The following is a 22500-nucleotide window of genomic DNA, read 5'->3' as shown; positions in this document are numbered from 1 at the left end:
TAGAGGTACCATGCAGGTACTGAGTCTCAGTTTCCTCATCTGTAAAATGAAGATGACACCTGCCTCACAATGGTATAGAAGAAAAAAACAGATGGCAAAACAAAAAGAGTTCTGTACTGTTTTTGAATTTCGGGAAAAAACACCTGTCAGGAATTGCTTTACTGAAAAAGAAAGTTGAGGAACTGGAACACCATATCACAAATTAACGTGTTTTTTATTTTAAACACATTAAGCTTTAGAAAAGTTTAGTAAGTTTAATATGGAACTATTTATATCAAGTGGTGCAAAACTGAATCATTTATTTGCATGCTAATGATTATTAAAGTCACTTATGAAATTCATCTAAATAATGTTTTACCAGCTTTCAAAATAACTAGATCACAAAGGTCCATATGTGAAGATACAAAAATAACTTAAAATATACTTGCATGAGGAGAATCCTTACTCATTCAAGGAGAAGATATCAAAGAACTAAAAACATACTTGCTTTGAAAATTTTTAGTAATTTTTTTTCATCTAAGTAGTTCTGTAACTAGTATAGTAATTTACAGTTAAGATGTTCACTTCCATTCCTAAATTAGAAACTCAGATCTGATAATATTTTTGATATTTTATATGCTTTTCTTCCACAGGTAATCATTTATTTATAAATTAATTATTAAACAAAATCAATAATAAATTATTTAAATAATTACTGAGCACCAATTGTGTACCAGGTATTACTCTTTTCCTTTCAGAGCTAAAGCCTTGTCAGTTATGTGTTGTTAGATACTAAAGGGCATGCTTTCTCCATCTGTTGTGTTTTCTGTAGAATCACTCTCCTCCCAAACAACTGAAAAAGTATGTAATTTATAAATATCTTGAAAATTTCTTGGTACGTTCACTTTAACACTGAAGTAATTATTAAAAAGAAAAAAACTACACATATACACTAATTGTGGCAGCTGTTCCCAGGATAAATGATTACAGCATTCCTGGGATTGTCCCCTTTTCCCCACCCAAGTGTTTGTGGAAGAAAGTCTGGAGCTGCTGCCAAGCATCCACCTGGGCCCTGGCATGAGCCCTGGGCTCCCCTCCCCAGATGACAGGACTGCCCACCAAGGTGTGCAGGGAAGCCCGGCACATGGGGAAGTAAGGAGGCTCAATGTAGTGTCCTGCCCCTGGGTAGCAGATGATCTGGGGCTTCGCCTTACTATGGGCCTGCAAGCGTTTAGAGGCCTCATTAGCATAGAATTCACTCTTCCAGTTGTGGTCATCCTGACCCACAAGGAACAGGAAGGCGCACTCAGCCCTTTCCACAGGAATGAAGCTCTTCTGGTCAGGTCCTTCCAAAGGGCTGTTCAGGACATCCAAAATGTCTGCTAGGCCATCTTTGGTCACCTTGAATCGACTTCGGCTGACACCCACAGGCGGCAGTGTCTCACCCTTGTAGTGTAAGGTTCCGCCGACACTGGCCACAGAGCCATTGATTATGACAGCCGCGGTGATGCCCTTCAGGAACGAGGCCATGGAGAGGCAGAGTTCGCCTCCTTTGGAAATCCCAAGCAGCCCGACCCCTGGGCCCTTTACCTGAGAAAAGGCCAAAGGGAAAAGGAGAATGAGTCCATGAACAGTGCAGTGTGGCGAGTAGCGCCTGGACTTGAGAGTCGGTTAGAACTGAGCGTGGATCTGGGCTCTCCCACTTATCAGGGTTTGCAGCCTTGGGATACTGACTTATCCTTCCTCTTTACCTTGCTTTCCACAATTTCTCCATCACCATTCCTGGTGTCTTCAACCATGTGGATGACAACTAAATACTTTGGCCTCTCAGTTCCTTGACCTCCAAACCTCCCATGATCTTTTTTTCTCCCCGACCTCAGACACACACTTCCATTGTCATAACCTAAACCGAGTCATCAATAAGTACATCATCTCCAAAATCTCAGCTTCAAGCATTCTACTCTCTAATCACCATCTTATTTACCTCCAGTTTAGCCATTTTAGTACTGCCCACTCCCACCTCTTTGAGACCCTGACTACCATTTTTTCCCCATCAGTACCTCTCTCATTTTCTCACTTCCCACCTCATCCAGCTTAGATTTCAAGCTTCATCATTATTATTGCTCCCCTGCAAACACTCCTAACTCCCTTAATACCTCTCTCCCTTTGGTCCTACTTGCCTAGAAAAGTGCTAACCTCAGTTAAAAACACCTGTTATTCACTTCCTCCAGGCCTGCATTTGTGCAAATGAACACTGCTGGAGAAAAAAATACATGCTTGTCGGGCTTCCCTGGTGGTGCAGTGGTTAAGAATCCGCCTGCCAATGCAGGAGACGTGGGTTCGAGCCCTGGTCCAGGAAGATCCCACATGCCGTGGAGCAACTAAGCCCATGCACCACAACTAATGAACCTGTGCTCTAGAGCCCGTGAGCCACAACTACTGAGCCCGCGTGCCTAGAGCCCATGCACCTCAACAAGAGAAGCCACCACAATGAGAAGCCTGCGCACCACAATGGAGTAGCCCCACTTGCCACAACTAGAGAAAGCCTGCACACAGCAACGAAGCCCCAACGCAGCCAAAAATAAATTAATTAATTAAAAAAAAAATACATGCTTGTGCGGACAGATCTTACTTTCATGTCATGACCACAAATTTCAAATAAGCATCCATATTGCCCCTCAATCCTGCTTCCCTGATGTTTGCTTTTCACTTCTCCAAAAGGCCATTCCACCTTGTCTCCTACCTCTGTAAGCCCCTTTAACCCCTATTCGCCTTCACTAAAAATAGAAGCTATCAGGTAGGAACTTGTTCTCAATTTTCCCTTCCAAGTCTACTTAGTTCTACATGAATCAAGCTCTCCTCCTTCCCTCCTGTTTCCAAAGTATCTCTAATTCAAGGCCACCCTCTGCTTGTGCTTGGGACCCCATCTATTCTCATCCTCAGGGACTTTGCTCCTGCAATTACTTCCTCCTTCTCTCTCTCCTTCATAACTTTCTTCTCTACTGGCTCATCCCCATCAGTGTACCCCAAGCTCTAGTACCTCTTACATTTTAATAACAATCCTTTGAGCTTAAATCCACTCTGCCCCAGTTTTCTACTCCCTTTCACAGCAAAACTTGTGGGAAACTTTGTAGTTATTTTCTTTCTTCATTTTCTACTCAATCCCCTCCAGGGTAATTTGGGTTTGCCCTATTCCATAAGGACTCTTCTTGTCAATTACCAAACTCTTCTGTTACAAATGCCTTTTTATTGACCTCTCAACAGCACTTTTTTTTTTTTTTTGTCATGGTTTCTACAAGAGCACCCTTAACTGTTTTCAGCCACTTATTTCTCATAAAGATACTCGGAATGGGATATTACTGTCATCCCAACTTTTGAGAGGAAGAAACAGAGGCCCCAAGGTCATGAAGCTAGTTAAGTGGCAAAATCAAACCTCAAATTTAACTTTTCTCTATCAAACATATTGTGCTGGTTCCACTACACCCCATCACATTTTCTAAGAGCTCCAGCACTTCCATCCACCTTGAGCTCTGATTGACTTATAAAATAAGCAAGGTTTATCTCCTAATCCTCTGATACCCTGAGCAAGGTCTATCTTCTAATCCTCTGATATCCTGAGCCCTCCAAACACTCCGTACTACCTAGGTTCTTTGTCACCAGGTTCTTCTTTAAAACTGAATCCTCTGCTCTCAGAGGGGCACATGGAGGAGAGGTTTATTAAACACAAACATTTAAACTAGAGACACTGATCTCCTTCCCCTTTTCCTCTACTTCCTGAGTCAAACCCAGGGTTCTCAATGTGTTTGCGCTTGTAATGAAATAGTATAAAATACTGGAATTTAAAATTCCATAATTCCAACTAGGACATCTTTACTAGCAGGAAATCTATTACAGTAACATCTAATTGCATGGAAACTGTCTGGGAAAAGCGACTATGAAAGGTAGTGTGTGTTGGGGGCAGGGAAGGGCTGTCATGAATTTGTCAAGTTCTGTGAAAACCAAGAGCATTTAAGAGAAGGAGAACTGATACGTAGAACATAAAAATTAGAGGAAGTTCCAACCTGAGGGTGATTAAGCAGGTAGTTCATAGCTTCTTCAAAGTACTCCAGGTGGAGGTTCTCTATGCTCTTGGGGAGGTCTTCATAGTTATAATAAGCCAGAGCCATCACAGCAAAACCCTTCCCAGCCAGCAGACTAGCTCGATATTCCGGAAGGCCACGTCCAGTTCCAGAAATGTCCACAATCCCAGGAAAGGGTGCAGGTCCTTGGGAAGAAACAAAACACAAGACTAAACTATACTTGAAACTCTTTGCAGTGGCGTCAAAAGCCATTTTTACCTATTTGGTGATGTCAAAGTTTTCTGTTGACAATCAGAAATGCTGAACGGCTCTGGTCTTCAAAGATCCAGACTGCGGAAATGCTGAATGGCTCTGGTCTTCAAAGATCCAGACTGTGGCGTAGGCTAAACCCACATTCCCCGCTATACCTGGGGCCTCAAGGCCCCACAGATTTTTACAAAAAGCATGTACTATTTTTTTTTAAAATAAATTTATTTATTTATTTTTGGCTGTGTTGGGTCTTCGTTTCTGTGCGAGGGCTTTCTCCAGTCGCAGCGAGCGGGGACCACTCTTCATCGCGGTGCGCGGGCCTCTCACTGTCGCGGCCTCTCCCGTTGCGGAGCACAGGCTCCAGACCCGCAGGCTCAGTAGTTGTGGCTCACGGGCCTAGCCGCTCCGCGGCATGTGGGATCCTCCCGGACCGGGGCACGAACCCGTGTCCCCTGCATTGGCAGGCGGATTCTTAACCACTGCGCCACCAGGGAAGCCCCATGTACTATTTTTGTGATTAAAAATAATTTAAAGGGACTTCCCTGGTGGCGCAGTGGTTGAGAATCTGCCTGCCAATGCAGGCGACATGGGTTTGAGTCCTGGTCCTGGAAGATCCCACATGCCACGGAGCAACTAAGCCCATGCACCACAACTATTGAGCCTGCGCTCTAGAGCCCATGAGCCACAACTACTGAGCCCGCGTGCCACAACTTCTGAAGCCCGTGCGCCTAGAGCCCAAGCTCTGCAACAAGAGAAGCCACTGCAATGAGAAGCCTGTGCACAGCAACGAAGAGTAGCCCCCGCTCGCCGCAACTAGAGAAAGCCCGCACACAGCAACTAAGACCCAACATCGAAGACCCAATGCAGCCAAAAAAAATAAATTTATTTTTAAAAATAGTAATTATTTACAGATAATGAAAACAGCAAATCATTGCCCTCTCCCGCCCCCCCCCCGCCCCCAAATCAACAATGCCAAATGCTAGCGAGGATGTGGAACAGCTGGATCCCTCATACACTGCTGGTGATGTGAAATTAATAAAGGGAAACCTCAACAATGGATCCAGAGGACAGAAGGGGAGCTCTCAGCAGTACCACTCCACATCATTTTTAGGAAGAATTGTCAAATACAGATCCCAACAGAAGAATCATCAACAGGAAAGAATCATCAATCACAGACCCCCAAAAGAAAAGATGTACATTGCATCCCTTCCAAGAAATCAACTACCCCAGCAACTCAGCTAATGAGAAATCACCATCACCCTAAACTGTCACTTTTCTCCAGTGGACTTTTGTTAAAAACAACCCCTACCAAATTCCTTTTTCTGTATAAAACAACATTCCTCTCCTTGTTTTGTTGGACTTGCCTATGGTTTTTGCTATGGCTTGCTTGTCCTGAATTGCAATTCTCTGGTATTGTAGAATTAACCCATTTTTGCTGGTAAAACCACTGTTTTATTTTTAAGGTCAACATGACTTGGTGTTCAGAAGTGGGATCCAAAAAGGACCCCACAAAACTCCCAGGCTGGTGAGGACACAGGTGCCAGTACCCACAGAGCCCACTGAGCTTGCTGCCTTCTAGCTGACCCTGGAGTTTGAGGGTAAGTCTCTCCTGGATTTCAAGCTCCACTCTCTGCATTTTGAGCTCTCCAAGCTTTATTCGGGATCTATTTAAAGGCTTTGGGACACTGGGGGGGAGTGAGGGGGAGGAGAAGTGGAGCCCCGACAGGACCAGTGCCCCTGAGGGGTGACTGGGAGAGGGGAGGGGTTCCCACGCCTGGAGGGACCCTTGGGGGTTCAGATGGGGGGAGCGAGCCTTGTGTTTCCCCTGCCCAATCAGCCCTGGGAAGCCTGCTGGGCTCCCAGGCCGTGTCCTCCACCCTCCGAGGCCCTCTCCAGGCCATGTGGGTCCTAGGGGCACAGGAGGTGGGGGGGGGGTTGGAGAGAGAAGAGGAGAGGCAGACAGGGAAGGGCCCTCCAGGATCAGAGAATCAGGGGAGGCACGGAGGGCATTTCCCCCACCCACTCAGGCCCTGGAAAACCTGCTGGACTCCCAAGCCTGGTCCTCCTTCTCTGGGGCCCCCTCTGGCCAGGTGGGTCCTAGGGGTGTGGGAGGGAGGGAGGAGAGGGGAAGAGGAGGAGAGACTGACGGTGGGGAGGGGCCATCCAGGATCAGAGGATCAGGGGAAACACTGGAGGCGTTTCCCCCACTCACTCAGCCCTGGGAAGCCTGTTGGGCTTCTGCATCTGGTACCCTGCCTTCCGGGGCTCCCTCTGGTTGTGTGGGTCCTAGGGGCATAAGAGGGAGGGAGGGGGGAAGAAGAAGAGAGGCCAATGGGGGACAGACCCTCTGGGATTGGAGGATGGGGGGGAACGCACCTAACTCCCCCCCCCCAACTGAGGTCCAGGGAGCCTGTGGGGTCCTGGACGTGGTCCTCCACCCTCCAAGGCCAGAGGCACTGCTGGGCCCCTCCTGCCTAAGCCCTACCCCCCACCCCCGCAGGGCCTTTTCCAGCCCTTTGGGACCTAAGCATAGGCCCCATCCACCACCTAAACCCCACTCCTGCTTAAGCCCCGCCCCCCTCCCCCAGCCAAGGCTTTTTTTTTTTTCTCTCTTTTTTGCTATTGTGGTTCTGTTTTACCTTCTGGTTGTTGTTTCATCTATATTTTAATTTTTTTCTAACATATCTTTTAGTTTTCTAATTTTATTATTTACTCTTTGTTATTGTTCTGCTCCTTTTTTTCTTTTTCTGCCACCCCACGCAGCTTGCAGGATTTTGGTTCATGAGCCGGGGGTCCGGCCTGAGCTCCTGCAGTGGGAGCGCCAAGTCCGAACCACTGGCCTAACAGAGAACCTCAGACCCCAGGGAATATTCACCAGAGTGAGGTCTCCCGGAGGTCCTCATCTTGGCACAAAGACCCAGCTCTACACAACAGCCTATAAACTCCAGTGCTGAAAGCCTCAGGCCAAACAACCAGTAAGACAGGAACACAATCCCACCCATCAAAAAAAAACAAAAAAAAAACAAAATGAGACAACAAAAAAATATGTCACAGGTGAAGAAGCAAGGTAAAAACCTACAAAACCAAATAAATGAAGAAGAAATAGGCAACCTACCTGAAAAAGAATGCAGAGTAGTGATAGTAAAGATGATCCAGAGTCTTGGAAATAGAATGGAGGCACAGATTGAGAAAATACAAGAAATGCTTAACAAAGGTCTAGAAGAACTAAACAAACAAACATAGATGAACAACACAATAACTAAAATGAAAAATACACTAGAAGGAATCAATAACAGAATAACTGAGGCAGAAGAATGAATAAGTGAGCTGTAAGACAGAACGGTGGAAATAACTGCCTAGGAGCAGAATGAAGAAAAAAGATTGAAAAGAATTGAAGACAATCTCGAAGACCTCTGGAACAACACTAAACACACCAACATTTGAATTATAGGGGTCCCAGAAGAAGAAGAGAAAAAGAAAGGGTCTGAGATAATATTCGAAGACATTATAATGGAAAATTTCCCTAATATGGGAAAGGAAATAGTCACCCAAGTCCAGGAAGCACAGAGAGTCCCATACAGGATAAACCCTAGGAGAAACACACCAAGACACATACTAATCAAACTAACAAAAATTAAATTCAAAGAAAAAATATTAAAAGCAGCAAGGGAAAAGCAACAAATAACATACAAAGGAATCCCCATAAGATTATCAGCTGATTTTTCAGCAGAAACTCTGCAGGCCAGAAGGGAGTGGCAGGATATACTTAAAGTGATGAAAGAAAAAAACCTACAACCAAGATTACCCAGCAAGGATCTCATTCAGATTCAACAGAGAAATCAAAAGCTTTACAGACAAGCAAAAGCTAAGAGAATTCAGCACCACCAAACCAGCTTTACAACAAATGCTAAAGGAACTTCTCTAGGTGGGAAACACAAAAGAAGAAAAAGACCCACAAAAACAAACCCAAAACAATTAAGAAAATGGTAACAGGAGCATACATATGGATAATAACCTTGAATGTAAATGGATTAAATGCTCCAACCAGGCTCAACACAGACTGGTTCAATGGATACAGAAACAAGACCCAAATACATGATGGCTACAAGAGACCCACTTCAGACCTAGGGACACATATAGACTGAAAGTGAAGGGATGGAAAAAGATATTCCATGCACATGGAAATCAAAAGAAAGCTGGAATAGCAATACTCACTTCAGATAAAATAGACTTTAAAATAAAGACTGTTACAAGAGATAAGGAAGGACACTACATAATGATCAAGGGATCAATCCAAAAAGAAGACATAACAATTATAAATATTTATGCACCCAACATAGGAGCCCCTCAATACATAAGGCAAATGCTAACAACCATAAAATGGCAAATCGACAGTAACACAATAAGAGTAGGGGACTTTAACACCCCTCTTACACCAATGGACAGATCATCCAAACAGAAAACAAATAAGTAAACACAAGTTTTAAATGACACAATAGACAAAATAGATTTTTAAAAATTAATTAATTTAGTTAGTTAGTTATTTTTGGCTGCGTTGGGTCTTCGTTGCTGCGTGAGGGCTTTCTCTAGTTGCGGCGATCGGGGGCTACTCTTTATTGCAGTGCGCGGGCTTCTCATTGCAGTGGCTTCTCTTGTTGCGGAGCACGGGCTCTTGGCGCTCGGTCTTCAGTAGTTGTGGCACCTGGGCTCAATAGTTGTGGCTCTCAGGCTCTACAGCGCAGGCTCAGTAGTTGTGGTGCAGGGGCTTAGTTGCTCCGTGGCATGTGGGACCTTCCCGGACGAGGGATCAAACCCATGTCCCCTGCATTGGCAGGCAGATTCTTAACCACTGTGCCACCAAGGAAGTCCCTAGACCAGATAGATTTAATTGATATTTATAGGACATTCCACCTGAAAGTGGCAGAATACACTTTCTTCTCAAGAGCACATGGAACATTCTCCAGGATAGATCACATCTTGGGTAACAAATCAAGCCTTGGAAAATTTAAGAAAACTGAAATCATATCAAGCATCTTTTCTGACCACAACACTATGAGATTAGAAATCAATTACAGGAAAAAAAACTGTAAAAAACACAAATACATGGAGGCTAAACAGTGCGCTACTAAATAACCAAGAGATCACTGAAGAAATCAAAGAAGAAATTAAAAAATACATAGAAACAAATGACAATGAAGACACGACGACCCAAAACCTATGGGATGCAGCAAAAGCAGTTCTAAAGGGAAGTTTATAGCAATTCAATCTCACCTCAAGAAACAAGAAAAATCTCAAACAATCTAACCTTACAACTAAAGCAACTAAAGAAAGAAGAACAAAGAAAACCCAAAGTCAGTAGAAGGAGAGAAATCATAAAGATCAGATCAGAAGTAAATGAAAAATAAATGAAGGAAACAATAGCAAAGATCAATAAAACTAAAAGCTGGTTCTTTGAGAAGATAAACAAAATTGATAAACCTTTAGCCAGACTCATCAAGAAAAAAAGGGAGAGGAAGCAAATCAATACAATTAGAAATGAAAAAGGAGAAATCACAACTGCCACCTCAGAAATACAAAGGATTATAAGAGACTACTACAAACAACTATATGCCAATAAAATGGACAACCTGGAAGAAATGGACAAATTCTTGGAAAGGTACAATTTGAGCCAGGAAGAACCAGAAAATATAAACAGACCTATCATAAATAATGAAATTGCAACTGTAATTAAAAATCTTCCAACAAACAAAAGCCCAGGACCAGATATCTTCACAGGCAAATTCTATCAAACATTTAGAGAAGAGCTAACACCTATCCTTCTCAAACTCTTCCAAAAAACTGCAGAGGGAGGAACACTCCCAAATTCATTCTATAAGGCCACCATCACCCTGATACCAAAACCAGATAAAGATACCACAAAAAAAGAAAATTACAGACCAATATCACTGATGAACATAGATGCAAAAATACTGAACATAATACTAGAAAACAGAATTCAACAGCACATTAAAAGGATCATACACCATGATCAAGTGGGATTTATCCCAGGGATGCAAGGATTCTTCAATATACACAAATCAGTCAATGTGATACACCATAGTAACAAATTAAGGAATAAAAAGCATATGGTCATCTCAATAGATGCAGAAAAAGCTTTTGACAAAATTCAACACTCATTTATGATAAAAACTCTCCAGAAAATGGGCAGAGAGGGAAGATACCTCAACATAATAAAGGCCATATATGACAAACCCACAGCAAACATCATTCTCAATGGTGAAAAACTGAAAGCATTTCCACTAAGATCAGGAACAAGACAAGGATGTCCACTCTCGCCACTCTTACTCAACATAGTTTTGGAAGTCCTAGCCATGGCAATCAGAGAAGAAAAAGAAATAAAAGGAAAACAAATTGGAAAAGAAGTAAAACTGTCACTGTTTGCAGATGACATGAACTATACATAGAAAATCCTACAGATGCCACCAGAATAACTACTAGAACTAATCAATGAATTTGGTAAGGTTGCAGTATCCAAAATTAATGCACAGAAATCTCTTGCATTCCTATACACTAACAATGAAAAATCAGAAAGAGAAATTAAGGAAACAATCCCATTTACCACCACAACAAAAAGAATAAAATACCTAGGAATAAACATACCTAAGGAGCAAAAGACTTATACTCAGAAAACTATAAAATATTGATGAAAGAAATCAAAGATGAAATAAACAGATGGAGAAATATACCATGTTCTTGGATTGGAAGAATCAATATTGTGAAAATGACTATACTACCCAAAGCAATCTACAGATTCAATGCAATCCCTATCAAACTACCAATGGCATTCTTCACAGAAATAGAACAAAAAATTTTTACAATTTGTATGGAAACACTGAAGACCCCAAATAGACAAAGCAATCTTGAGAAAGAAAAATGTAGCTGGAGGAATCAGGCTCCCTGACTTCAAACTATACTACAAAGCTACAGTAATCAAGACAGTATGGTACTGGCACAAAAACAGAAATATCGATCAATGGTACAGGATCGAAAGCCCAGAGATAAACCCACACACTCGTGGTCACCTAATTTATGACAAAGGAGGCAAGAACACACAATGGAGAAAAGACAGCCTCTTCAATAAGTGGTGCTGAGAAAACTGGACAGCTACATGTAAAAGAATGAAATTAGAACACTCCCTAACACCATACACAAAAATAAACTCAAAATGAATTAAAGACCTAAATGTAACACCAGACACTATAAAACTCTTAGACAAAAACATAGGAAAAACACTCTTTGACATAAACCACAGCAAGATCTTTTCTGACCCACCTCCTAGCGTAATGAAAATAAAAACAAAAATAAACAAATGGGACCTAATTAAACTTAAAAGCTTTTGCACAGCAAAGGAAACCATAAACAAGATGAAAAGACAACCCTCAGAATGGGAGAAAATATTTGAAAATAAAGCAACGGGCAAAAGATTAATCTCCAAAACGTACAAACAGCTCATGAAGCTCAATATCAAAAAAACAAACAACCGAATTAAAAAAATGGGTGGAAGACCTAAACAGACATTTCACCAAAGAAGACATACAGATGGCCAAGAGGCACATGAAAAGAAGCTCAACATCACTAATTATTAGAGAAACACAAATCAAAACTACAGTGAGGTATCACCTCACACAGGTCAGAATAGCCATCATCAAAAAATCTACAAACAATAAATGCTGGAGAGGGTGTGGAGAAAAGGGAACCCTTTTGCACTGTTGGTGCGAATGTAAATTGATACAGCCACTATGAAGAACAGTATGGAGGTTCCTTAAAAAACTAAAAATAGAACTACCATATGATCCAGCAATCCCACTGCTGGGCATATACCCTGAGAAAACCATAATTCAAAAGGACACATGTACCCCAATGTTAATTGCAGCACTATTTACAATAGCCAGGACATGGAAACATGGAAACAATCTAAATGTCCAATGACAGATGAATGGATAAAGAAGATGTGGTACATATAAACAATGGAATATTACTCAGCCATAAAAAGGAATGAAACTGGGTCATTTGTAGAGATGTGGATAGACCTAGAGTCTGTCATACAGAGTGAAGTAATCCAGAGAGAAAAACAAATATTGTATATTAACACATATATGTGGAATCTTGAAAAATGGTACAGATGAACCTATTTGCAGGGCAGGAATAGAGATGTAGACGTAAAGAAAGGACATGTGGACATGGTGGGGGGAAGGGGAGGGTGGGATGAATTGGGAGATTAGGTTTGACATAAATACACTACCATTTGTAAAATAGCTAGCTAGTGGGAACCTGCTGTAGAGCACAGGGAGCTCAGCTCGGTGCTCTGTGACAACCTAGATGGGTGGGATGGGGGGGTGGGAGGGAAGTCCAAGATGGAGGGGATATAGGTATACATATAGCTGATTCACTTCATTGTACAGCAGAAACTAACACAACATTTTAAAGCAATTATACTCCAATTAAAAAAAAAGGCTTTGTCCTTTATTCCTTTAGCCTTGGGTCTGATTTCTTTAGGAACTGGGATGTTCCTATTGGAACTGTGCTGTTTAGGAATTTTTCTTTTTGCTCTAGAGAAAAACCTTTAAGAAATGGGATCCCAGTCATCAAAATGCTTTGACGATGCCCCCGCTTCTGGGACTCCAGCCGGTTTTATGTTTAAAAACTTTGGTCCCTCCTCATGTGCATTTCTAACTAAATGGACAGCCCTAAGAAACATAATTTAGAACACCAATCGACATGATGGGGAACTTTTGAGCTCCCCAAACTTACTTTTCTTTTTTTTAAGTAAGTTTATTTATTTATTTTTGGCTGTGTTGGGTCTTCATTGCTGTACGCGGGCTTTCTTCAGTTGTGGTGCGTAGGTTTCTCACTGCGGTGGCTTCTCTTGTTGCGGAGCACGGGCTCTAGGTGCCGGGGCTTCAGTAGTTGCGGTGCATGGGCTCAGTAGCTGTGGCTCACAGGCTCTAGAACACAGGCTCAGTAGTTGAGGTGCATGGGCTTAGTTGCTCTGCAGTATGTGGGATCTTCCCGGACCAGGGCTCAAACCCGTGTCCCCTGCACTGGCAGGCGGACTCTTAACCACTGCGCCACCAGGGAAGTTCTACTTACTTTTCTTAAAACTGAATTGGACACCCATTTTAATTGGCATTTTGAGGCTTCCAAACAATATCGGGAATCTAAAATTACCTCTCTGCAAATTACAATTTCTAAGGTAACTGAGGCAAACAAACAACTAAAGAAGTCAAAAGGCTTCTGAGGCCTCTCTTTCCCTCTCCCCTTCTTTGTCTCCAGACATATGGCAGCCACCTTACTGTGTTCAGGCCCCACCTCTAATGCCACCCCCCTCCTTCCCTGCTGCACTGCCTCCACCTCCTCTATGCCTCAGTTTCCCCGTTCTAATGCTCTCACTGAGTTTCCCTTTTTCCCTGAACTTCTCTCTACTCCCTCCTCCTCTGAACCTATCAGAATCTGCCCCTCTAAAATTATGTCTTCTGAGGACCCAAATAAACCCCAAATTTCTTATGTTCCCTGGACTAAAGCCAAACTGGGAGCCATAGTTGAAGAGTTTTTAAAGTAACTGAGGACCCTCATAGGTTTGCTGAAGAGTTTAACACAGTTATTCAAACTTACCAAGCTGGTTGCTTAGATTTCTATCAGTTAGTCCACCTGCTTGTTGGTGAGGTCAACCCAAACGTTGGATGAGGCGTCCCTGATGAGAACATCCTGAACAGGATTTAGAAAAACAAACCCCTAACTTTTGGCAAAATGCTAGAATACTTGCTGAAAACCTCTACCGAGCAATTACAGTAGCTTTTCCTAAAACTACTGATTGGAACAAAATTCAGGCTTGCACACAAAAATCTGATGAACCTGTTCATGACTAGTAGAATTGATTTCAGATTGTTTTCAAAGCAAATTCTGGTCTTCCTTCATATGGTGAATCCACTCAGGTAGCCTTTGACTCTATGTGTATTTATGTGCTGAGCCAGGATCTTCCTCTTTTAGTTAAAACAAGCAGGGTGGAATGGGAAACTATGTCCACTCCAGATTTAGTTAATCTGGCAAATCAGCTCACTCACACCCTAGATGAGTCACCTAAAAGAAAGACCACTAGACTTCTTGATTTTCAACTCTGGCAAATGAAGGCCCCTAAACAGAGCCAAAATCCCTCCTAGTTTTTCCTATTATTGCAAAGAGCCCGGACATTGAAAAAGATTTTTACAAATTTTAATGCTCCAGGTGCCTTCAGGCCTCTAGTCAGCCTTTCCAATGTCCTCCTAATTTCCAATGACGGGGCTCTGAGGAACTACAGGAACTGTTCCCAATCCTTCTTAATTCACTTGGAGAAACATTTCTCCAGATTGGGGATGAAGCTCTCTCTGTCCTTAATGACACACCAGAGCTACACTCTCCATGCTCAACCCCACTGCTGTAAAGCAGCCCCTGCTTTGGAGTTCTAAAATAGTTCAAATAGTGGGGCTCTCTAATGATTCTCAAGAAGTTCTCGTCTCTGAACCTATTCCCTTTTGTTTAGGCCCTTGACAGATATACGCCCTTTTCTCCTGAGTTCCTCTGTCCCTATTCATTTATTAGGCTGAGACTCAGAAAAGGATTATACTGGAATTTCTCTCTCCCACAACAGGGAAATAATTCTGGAATTTGACAGTACCAATCAAAATAGCCAACCAAGTGAATTAAATGACTCTTTGACATCCTTTATTGGCTCCATTACTGACGGCACTGTAGCTGAATCTGGGAGACACTGATCAATTGTCCTGACTGGATCAGCTACCATCATCCTCTTTACAGGCAAAATTTCAAGTGATATTGGAGGAATCCACAGTGCAACTCCTATCAACATTCAAACAGATCTCTCAAAACCTCTCCCAAAATTAATCAGTACCCTGCAAGGTATCAAACCCATAATAGAGGATTACAATCCTCAGGGCTTCATTATCCCCTGTACTAGTCCCTGGAACACCCCTATTTTAGCTGTGAGAAAACCCAATGGCTGAGCCAGGAGGTTTGTCCAGGACTTACAAGCAATAAACACTGTCATCCCTTGACACCTTGCTGTTCCTAACCCACACACACTACTGACATCTAGTCCCAGAAACTTTTTCACTGTAACTGATTTATACAGTGCATTCTTTAGCATTTTAATTGACGAGCCTAGCCAATACATGTTTGCTTTCACTTGAGAAGAAAGGCAATACACCTGGACAGTAATGCCCCAGGCTTTCACAGAGAGTCCCTCCTACTTTTCACAAGTCTTGAAAGCTGATTGGGGTGATATGAACGTTTCTGCAGGCTCTACTTTGTCACAATACACAGATGATTTGCTTCTCTGCTCGCCTCAAAACTCTTCATGGGAAGACAACATCCACCTGTTAAAACTTTTGGCCTTCAAGGGACACAAAGTCTCCAAAGAAAAATTGCAGTTTGCTCTAATGCAAGTTGGATATTTAGGACACCTGATTATGGAAGAAGGACTACATTTGGTTCCAAGTAGATGGGGCATCCTGTACTTCCCGAAACCTAAAATTAAGTGCCAATTATGAGGTTTTCTCAGGCTAGCTGTCAACTGTCAAAATTGGATTCCAAATTTTTTCATATGACCCAGCCCCTATATACTTTACTATAAAACAACAATCTGGTCTTACCAGAAATTCTAAAATTCCCACTACTTACCACTGTACATGCATTAAGCCATTAGTCTGCTGACAAAATGATAGCATTCACGAACAAATATTGGTGGGGAAATATAAATAAAGTCACAAAAAGTGCCTACACCTCACTTGCCCCACCTGCTCAAGCTAGAATCCAGGAAAACCTGTTCACACTGTTCCGGGACACTTACTGTCTAACGGGCCATTCAAGTTTTGGCAAATAGATTTCATACAGTCTCCTCTTTCTCATGAATCTAAATATGTTTTGGTCACGGTTTGTATGTTTTCTCACTGGACTGAAGCTTTCCCCTGTAGACAGGTCACTGCTTCTGCTATAGCTAAAATTCTGTTAGAAAAAATTATCCCTACCTGGGGAACCCCTCCTGAACTGCATAGCGATCGGGGAACCCATTTTACCGGGCAGGTACTTCAATAAGTCTGTGCTGTTTGGCTGGTTTTACAACACTTTCACTGTGCTTACTTACCATACTCGATCTTCAGGGTAAGTCAAACAAACTAAGGGCACTATTAAGAGTCAACTGGGGACGTCCCTGGTGGCGCAGTGGTTAAGAATCTACCTGCCAATACAGGGGACACGGGTTCAAGCCCTGGTCCAGGAAGATCCCACATGCCGCAGAGCAACTAAACCCGTGCACCACAACTACTGAGCCTGTGCTCTAGAGCCCGCAACGGACACCCAATGCAGCCAAAAAAAAAAACAACAACAAAGACTCAATTGGTGGGACTTCCCTGGTGGCCCAGTGGGTAAGACTCTGCGTACCCAATGCAGGGGGCCGGGATTCAATCCCTGGTCGGGGAACTAGATCCCGAATGCATGCCGCAACTAACAGTCCACATGCTGCAACTAAGAAGTCCGCATGCAGCAACTAAGAAGTCTGAATGCCGCAACAAAGATCCCAAGTGCCGCAACTAAAGACCCGGCGCAGCCAATAAATAAATATTTAAATTTTTTTTTAAAAAAAGACTCATTTGGCAAAATTCGTACAAACCCTCCAAATAACTTGGCCAAAAGCATTGCTGTTGGTCCTTCTAAATCTCAGATCCACCCCCTTTGGAACTCATAAACTCTAACCCTTTGAGATAGTCACAAGACATCCAATGCACCTGGCCCCTGCCTCTTTTGATTCACAGCTGATAAAAGGAGGTATATTTCATACTGTAAAGACCTAGTTGCTTCCATTAAAAATAATCATGCTTTGGTAGAGCAATCTTGTCACAGAGCAATCCCAGGAGATGAAGACCTTAAGCATCATACCTTGTATTCTGGAGATTTCCTCTATTGAAAAAAACACCTCCAGAAAGACTCTTTTAACCCCACTGGGAAGGCCCCTTTCAAGTACTGCTAACCAACCCTTGTGCTGCCAAACTCGAGGGAATAGACTCTTCATTTCACATGACACATCTAAAAAAAGCACCAAACCCTCACTGGACCTCACATCATAGGATGACCTGAAAGTAAAGATTTCCCAGAATTGAAGCACACGACATCTAACCAAACAGCTTTGCTAAGATGTCAGGGCCAGTACTGTTAGAAAGTTCAGGATTCACATTAGTCTTTTCATCTGGACTATTAACTGACTCTGGATTCTTATCCAAATTCAGGGTAACGGAACTTGCAACCTCATATGCTATGCCACTAATAACACATTTGGTTACAAACGGTTCTTTTAAGGTAAGAATACTGTTTTAAAATGTCTTTGAAGTTCTGCTTTCTTCATGAAGAGTTCATTAGCTGTTGCCTCATGTTTATGCCTGCACTGTACCTTCCTGAATGCACTTGGTTAATTGTTTTAGATTGAGTGTGCTCTTGTTGTATTCGCTAGTCTATTTTGCTTTCCTGGCTGCTTTAAACAGGGATTTCCAGGAGGCATCCATGGCTCTGGGTTCGCCTCAGTAGGGAGAACTTTTCTCCCCGAAATCAGAATAAGTGCCAATAAATATTTATTCAGTTGGCTATCTTCAGGCCTAGGATCCCGGTTTAGAATCATCATACAATTTGGAATTGTCATGTTACTTTTGATTCTATACTTGTTTCCTGTCAAACCTCTGTAAAAATGATATACGCCAAAAGAGATGATCTCTAGTTCTTAGGGTCTTGAGAAATATGGACTATAGATGGAAAGTGCCTGAAAGTTCTCCCTCCTACCCCTCCTTGTTACTCAAATGTGACCTCAATAGGTTTCCACTCTGTGCAGTTTCCCTCTAACAAGGGACATGACAGCCAGGAAAGGTCCTTCCTGACACAGAAGGACAAAAAGCCACTCCACTGACTCTTGATCATTGATGTTTTTGGAGAAAGATCGTGATTAAAAGGGAGAAATGTGAAAACTAATAAAGGGAAACCTCACTACAATGGAGTCAGGAGGACAGAATTGGGGAGCTCTCCTGCAGTACCACTCCATGTCAATTATAGGAAGAATTGTCAATTACAGATCACAACAGAAAGATCATCAACAGGAAAGAATCATCAACTACAGGCCCCAACAGCAAAAGATGTAAATGGCCTCCCCTCCAAGAAACTGACTACCCCAGCAACTCAGCAATGAAAAATCACCATTATCCCAAACTCTCTTTTCTCTGATGGACTTTTGTTCAAAACAACCCCTCCCAGCTTCCTCCTTTTTCTCTACAAAATAGCGTTCTTCTCCTTGCTTTGTTGCACTTGCTTATGGTTTTTGCCTTTTGCCGTAGCTTGCTTGTTCCAATTTGCAATTCTCTGCTATTCCCAAATTAACCCATTTTTTGTTAGTCAAATAACTAACTTTTATTTTTAAGGGCAACAGTGGGGATGCAAAATGATACAATCACTTTGGAAAACAGCTTACAATTTCTTATAAAGTTAAACGTACACTTAGGTTATGACCCAGCAATCTCACTCCCTGGTATTTACCCAAGAAAAATGAAAACTTGTGTTCACACAAAAACTTGGATGCAAGCATTTCCAGTGACTTTATTCCTAATCCCCAAAGACTTGAAACCCAAATGTCCTCCAACTGGCGAAAGAATAAACAAACTGTGCCACATCCATCTAATGGGAAACTTCTAAGACACAAGAAGAAGGAACTACCAATATATGGAGCAACAGGAATGAATCTCAAATACATTATGCTAGACTCAAAAAGCTACCTACTTTGTATAAGTCTAGTTATGTCACATTTTCACTATTTACATTAAAAGTTTGCATTTAATGTGCAAATTTTAAGGACTATTTATAAGGCAAATACTTTACAAGCAGAACTTTAATAATTCAGTACTAACCGTCAAAGCCCTGTCAGTACCTGTTCCCCTTCCCTCACTTTCCACTATTCTGAATTTTATCAATCTCTTGATTTTCTTTACAGTCTTACTACTTGTAAGTATACCTTAAATGGCATTTTGTTTATTTTGCCTATTTTTTGAATTTTATCTGAATGTAATGATACTGAATGTGTTCTTTGGGGACTTGATGTTTCCGTCAACACTGTTTTTGAGGTTCATCCATCTTGATTCTTGGTTTTTAAAAAATATTTATTTACTTATTTTTGGCTGCGTGGGGTCTTAGTTGCTGTGGCACGCGGGCTTAGTTGCCCTGCGGCATGTGGGATCTTAGTTCCCTCACCAGGGATGGAACCCACGTCCCCTGCATTGGAAGGCAGATTCTTAACCACTGGACCACCAGGGAAGTCCCTTGATTCTTGTGACTATAGTTCAATCACTTTTGTGCTATAAATATACCTCAATTTATTCATCAGTTTTATTGCTGATGGACATTTAGGCTGCTTCCAGTTGTTTTTGCTCTTACAAACATAAATATCTATTGGTGCACCAGGAGTAGAATGACAGTCAACTTTCTAAGTAAAAGCAATTTTTTCCAGGTAGATGAATAATTGTGTTCCTTTTTAAAAAAATTTTATTTATTTTATTTATTTATTTTTGGCTGCATTGGGTCTTTGTTGCTGCTGGCGGGCTTTCTCTAGTTGCGGTGAGCAGGGGCTACTCTTTGCAGTGCATGGGCTTCTCAATGTGGTGGCTTCTCTTGTTGTGGAGCACGGACTTCAGTAGTTGTGGCTCACAGGCTCTAGAGCGCAGGCTCAGTAGTTGTGGTGCACAGGCTTAGTTGCTCGGTGTCATGTGGGATCTTCCCGGACCAGGGCTTGAACCCGTGTCCTCTGCATTGGCAGGCGGATTCTTAACCACTGCACCACCAGGGAAGCCCCAATTGTGTTCCTTATAGCAGTGTATGGGAGTTCCTTTTCCTCCACATACTGGTCAAAAACTGGTAATGTTAGACTTCTAAATTTTGAGGGTGTTTAATGTAGTGTGTAGTTTTATTTTGCATTTCCCTGATCCTAATCAGGAAAAGCATCTTTTAACTTTTTCATTGGCCTGTTACTTTTTATGTAATGGTAAAATTAACCAATAATTCAGAAGATTTCCAGTGGATAGCAAGAGGCCTTCTTCCTTCATGGTAATTTTCTTAAATCTTAATATACTCTGGGAGTTAGAAGCAACGTTGTAAAACTGAGAAACTTTAGAAAGAAAACTTTAAAAACTGGAAACTCCTTATACTTTTTTTTTTTTTTTAAATTACAACTATCTTTACCCTTTCCTTGCGATGTCTTCGTTCTGACCTCTGTCTTGGAGCAGCAGAGCCACCTCCCCAGCCAGCCTTACGTTCCATTCTTGTCTCCTCGAAATTTTCAGGCCCCACAGAGCTTCGGAATGTTGGGAGCTACCTACTTACTGCCTTTCTCTCTCACAGACAAGATAAACAGTTAGGGAAGCAGGGGACTTACCCGGCGGCAAGAAGAGCGTGGCGCGCACCCGGCCCGAGCGCACGGGCTCGCGCCGCACCCCTGGCGCCAGGAAGTCGCGCTCCTGCACCGCCCGGCCCAGGAGCCCTCCAGCCTCCGGGTCGTGGCCATCGAGCACCTCCAGCTCCACGGCGAAGGGCGTCTGCACGTCCCGCTTCACCAGCCGCAGCAAGGGCTTCTCGGGCTCCAGAGCCCAGAGGAGCCCCATGGGCTCGAGCCCCGTGAAGCTGCCGCCCAGCGCGGGGGCGCGCTCCAGGTCCAGCTGGCCGTAGGCGTCGGCGCAGTAGCGCGCGTGGGCTCGGAAGAGCGCGTCCTTCTCGTCGCGCAGGGACGCGCGCAGCGTGACCGGCTGCCCCGGGGCCAGGCCGTGCACGGCGATGCGCACCGGCTCGTCCCAGCGGCAGCGGACAGCGGGCTCCAGCGTCACTGTCGCCGCCATCCTGGCAGGGGCCCAAGAGTTTGGGTCACCGGTCCTCAGCTTTGTAGGCCCTGCCAACCGCGCCCAGGGTGTCGGGTCCCATCGACAGAGTCGGAAGGGTCGCAGGAGAGCCGGAAATGCGACCACCATTTTGCGCCTTTTTCAGATCTCGGGTCAACTGAAGAGGGCTGTGAAGAAAGTTAGAAACTAGAGTCCCTCTAGCGACAGGCTGCCTATCTGCAGTCTAAGGCCTAATGGGGCCGAGCAGCCTGCTATAACTCTTTGGAGGGCCGCGAAGTCCTGCCAATCAGTGGCCGACCTTTAAAAGCGAAAGCAGACACACAGGAACTTTATGTTGGGAAAAATTTTCCTAGTTTTGCCTCTCAGAAGCTCTTTGGCTCGTGCAGTGTGGGCTGGACCGGGCTGCCCCTGAAGGAACCCGGCACTTAACAAAGTGTCCAGTCTCCAAAATTAATGTAATAGGGCAGGGCGCGCCGGCCGGACCCCGGAGCCTCCATGATGTAGGAGCGTGAGGCCGCTGCCGCCTCCTGCAGCCAGCCGCCCGATTGGCTCCGACGCGGGCCCGAGGCCGAACGGGTCGACCCCGGTCTCTGCCCCCGCCCCCGCCCCCGCCCCCAGCCCAGCTGCTAAGGCAGACGGCAGCTGAGGCAGCGCCGGCCCCTCGGCGGGACCGAGCCCCTGAGCCTGCTCGGGATCCTGTGGTGGAGCAGGGCAGCGAGCAGCCCTTGGCGCGCAGCCGTTGCTGCACGCAGTTACCCTGGGCGACCGGTTACCGTGAGAACTCCAAAGCGGGAAGGTTAGAGAGGCGATTAGCGGTCCTGCTCCGGCAACTGTTTGCCCGGCGGTGGTCCTCCAGCGGAGAGTGAGGTAAGAGGTGGATCAGATCACGGCCTTCTCCCTGGGGCCCTCCAGGCCCTCCGCAGCCTCCTGCCAGCAGGTGCCCTGGGGAGCCCCAGGACAGGCTGGGGGCTGTGTCCTGTAGGGCTTCAGAGCCCTTGCCAAGGCTGCCCACTGGCGGGGCCCAGGCCTTGAGGCAGTGGTGAACCTCTCCCCCATGCCCGCCTCTGCGACCTAATGGCAGCGGTAGTCTGCCTGGGTCGCAGTTTGTGGGACCTGACCCCCGCCTTTTGGGCGGCCTGAGGAGCCTGAGGGACCCCTGAGGGCCAGTTGGGTCCTGGACACCTTGCTCCCTCAGTGATGACGGCTGGGCAGGGTCTGCGGACCCGGCC

General features: G+C 44.1%; 2 protein-coding genes across 5 annotated transcripts in view; one reads left to right on the top strand and one right to left on the bottom strand.

The window, feature by feature from the left end:
* Nucleotides 1-22500, top strand: part of HEATR4 (HEAT repeat containing 4) — a 90336-nt gene that overhangs the window by 24435 nt on the left and 43401 nt on the right. For 3 of the 4 annotated variants that reach the window (XM_061181011.1, XM_061181014.1, XM_061181013.1), the window contains exon 1: nucleotides 21140-22138. The gene's annotated coding sequence lies outside the window, so the exon portion shown is untranslated. Of the gene's footprint in view, nucleotides 1-5770; nucleotides 5906-21139; nucleotides 22139-22500 lie in introns of those variants that run through there. The other variant, XM_061181012.1, reaches the window with a different exon arrangement.
* Nucleotides 323-21495, bottom strand: LOC133084427 (acyl-coenzyme A thioesterase 1-like). Its single transcript, XM_061181018.1, has 3 exons — nucleotides 20815-21495; nucleotides 4041-4243; nucleotides 323-1569 (listed from the first exon to the last, which is right to left on the bottom strand). Exons 1-3 carry the CDS (start codon nucleotides 21398-21400, stop codon nucleotides 964-966), a joined length of 1395 nt encoding a protein of 464 aa, XP_061037001.1. The 5' UTR covers nucleotides 21401-21495; the 3' UTR covers nucleotides 323-963.

The sequence above is a fragment of the Eubalaena glacialis genome, chromosome 2, assembly GCF_028564815.1.
Source record: "Eubalaena glacialis isolate mEubGla1 chromosome 2, mEubGla1.1.hap2.+ XY, whole genome shotgun sequence".
NCBI classification, from domain to species: domain Eukaryota; kingdom Metazoa; phylum Chordata; class Mammalia; order Artiodactyla; family Balaenidae; genus Eubalaena; species Eubalaena glacialis.
The sequence above is the reverse complement of the archived record's forward strand: the minus strand, read 5'-3'. Positions and strand labels throughout refer to the sequence as shown.